The 2358-nt window shown below is 42.4% G+C and overlaps 1 protein-coding gene across 1 annotated transcript; it reads right to left on the bottom strand.

Moving 5' to 3' along the window:
- Positions 1-644: 644 nt before the first annotated feature.
- LOC147885347 (uncharacterized) lies at positions 645-1824 on the bottom strand. The gene is made up of 3 exons (XM_087397008.1): positions 1449-1824; positions 1119-1334; positions 645-926 (listed from the first exon to the last, which is right to left on the bottom strand). The coding sequence occupies exons 1-3, from the start codon at positions 1683-1685 to the stop codon at positions 645-647; spliced, it is 735 nt and encodes a 244-aa protein (XP_087253134.1). The 5' UTR covers positions 1686-1824.
- Positions 1825-2358: the final 534 nt, after the last annotated feature.

Here is a 2358-nt window from a genome sequence, read left to right as displayed (position 1 = left end):
AGAACTATGGACTTTGCAGACTTAAGAATGAGGACATTGAAATGCAACCACTCAGAATATTTTGGCAATATCGATGTCATCACCTGCGGAGACTTCTACCAAGCAAAGCTCGTCAAAGACTCTTGGGTTTAAAAAAAGACGATAACGAGCTCGAATCTGTGGCCACTTCTTATTGGCACACAAAACCACAATGATTTGAACAAAACAATGAGACAAAATAACCATAATTTTGTAAATGCTTTAAACTCCTTCAGAAATTGTACACACACACAAGCTCAAGTAGATTAAATTAACCAAAATTGCTTGCGTCCAATACAATAGATCACACCTTCCCTCGTACTACACAAACTCCTAAACAAAGCATAATAAGAAGGTACTCGAACTATCTTGCAGGAGAAAACACATTTTCAAAGTGACTGACTACTTCTCCGAGTCATTATGCACAAAATCAAAATTACTAGAAGATCCAAAAGTTACAAATGGACTACATACTCTGGATCTCAATTAGGTCACATATGGAACAACATTAGCAACCCAAATATGAAAGCAAGAACATCCTTCGCACATTGGAGTGACCACTCCATCACATACATATACACATAAATATCACTAAGCAGGGCCTTAGTGGTTTGCCACCTTGTTTTTCAAGACTTGTCTCCCCTCGTATCAAAAGAGCACAACAGGTATTTTGCAAACAAAGGGCACCTACCTGTTATGTTGACAAACTCACCTACAAAATAGATCTGAGCTGAAGATCTAATACAACAGAAATTTTGGAAACTGGAAAGTTTTCCAATTTCAAAGTATTGTGCAGAATCTATCCGGCTGTAGCTCACTTGTTCGGTATTATAAGCTTCTCTCCTCTCTCCAGCAACAATAAGATCTCCAGACAGACCATTTGCAGCTTTCAAAGCCTCAATTGAAACCTGCAACATTCAGCAAGGTTGCTCAGAATCCTCTGACGAAGGTATAAGGCGGAATTCAACAAAGGGTTTCCGACCCAAGTGACTGTTGCTTTTTCCTAACTTCTAAAGTCCATGTCAAGATGGTTTGAAAAGACTCGCTACATTTTCGAAACCTGGCTGACGCCCAAAAACCTATCGCCCCGGGCATGTTACCTCGTATTTTCGAGAGATGGCATAAAGGGTGTCTCCCTTAATAATGGCGTAGCTCTGGATCGCCCGCATCTTCCTAGACGGTCCATTTCCCTTGTTCTTGCCCTCGTTAAAGAACGAACTGGCCTTCTGAACAACTGCTGAGCCCAAATCTTCCGCTTTCTGCTCGTTCTCTCTACGTTTAGCTTCCACTGAAGACTTGATTTCATCCGTTTTCTCCTTTTACCCATTGCACATATCGTGAATCGTGAGCTTCCAAGAACTGAAAAGCAAACAATGCGACAAACTGGCTTAAGGGAAACCCAATCATCGGATTTCGAAAGGGGTACAAACCTCGGAGCCAAGATCATTTACAGCGCTTCCAAAGTTCTCCCCATTGTCCGAATGGGACCCCTGCGGTTCTTCCACGAATTCAACGTTTTCCTTCCTGTTAGCGAAGGAGCTGTAAACGCTCCAAGCGATGCCTGTTGCCACAACGGCACCGGCGGCTTTGGCAATCAGGCAATCCTTATTCTTACCGCCCTTCTCATTTGCTCCGCTGTTCGGTCCAACACTTTTTCCTGAGGACATTCTGACAGTCACCAAGTTCTGCGTTGACGATGCGTATACAGAAGTTCGTGCAAGATGTCAAAGGGATGCAAGATATACACAATGCAAAAGCTATTGTACAAAGATCAAATCGAATAGAAAGTTGAGGCATCAAAAGAAGGGGACCTGGTACCGATGAAATGATGGGCAGTTTCTGGGCTTCCAGTTTTCTAAGAGCGCCACCTGGCTGCTACATAGATTTTCCCACGTGGCCTGGCATATGACGTGGAGCCCTTCACACTTTGTCGCACTACGCTTAAACCTCCTCATGATGCCCACCGCGTGTAGCTTATGATGTACTCTTTTTCCACAACGAGTAACTTGACCCGTCTACGACGGGCTAGAGACCCACTCCGTTGGGTCTCAAAGTTGAGATCATAGATTGCCTTTAATAAAATTAAATGTTTCATTTATAAATCTCAAACTTTGAGGAATTTAAAGAAAATTTGCGAAAAACATATACATACATACCAACATGCGCGCGCACACACAAATATTCAAGAATTTTCAATTGCCTTTCATTAAACCCTCTCTCTCTCTCTATCCTACCCCCTCTTTCTATTCTCTCCACTCTCTATCTCTCTCTCTATATATACACATTGGTCAAATAGAGGAGAGAAAACACATCATGGCAAAGTCAAAAGGCATTGTAAGC

Source organism: Dipteris shenzhenensis, chromosome 25, assembly GCF_047967505.1.
Source record: "Dipteris shenzhenensis isolate YYH24624 ecotype China chromosome 25, Dip_SZ_1.0, whole genome shotgun sequence".
NCBI classification, from domain to species: domain Eukaryota; kingdom Viridiplantae; phylum Streptophyta; class Polypodiopsida; order Gleicheniales; family Dipteridaceae; genus Dipteris; species Dipteris shenzhenensis.
Note: the sequence above shows the minus strand (reverse complement) of the source record. Positions and strands in the feature narration are given on the sequence as shown.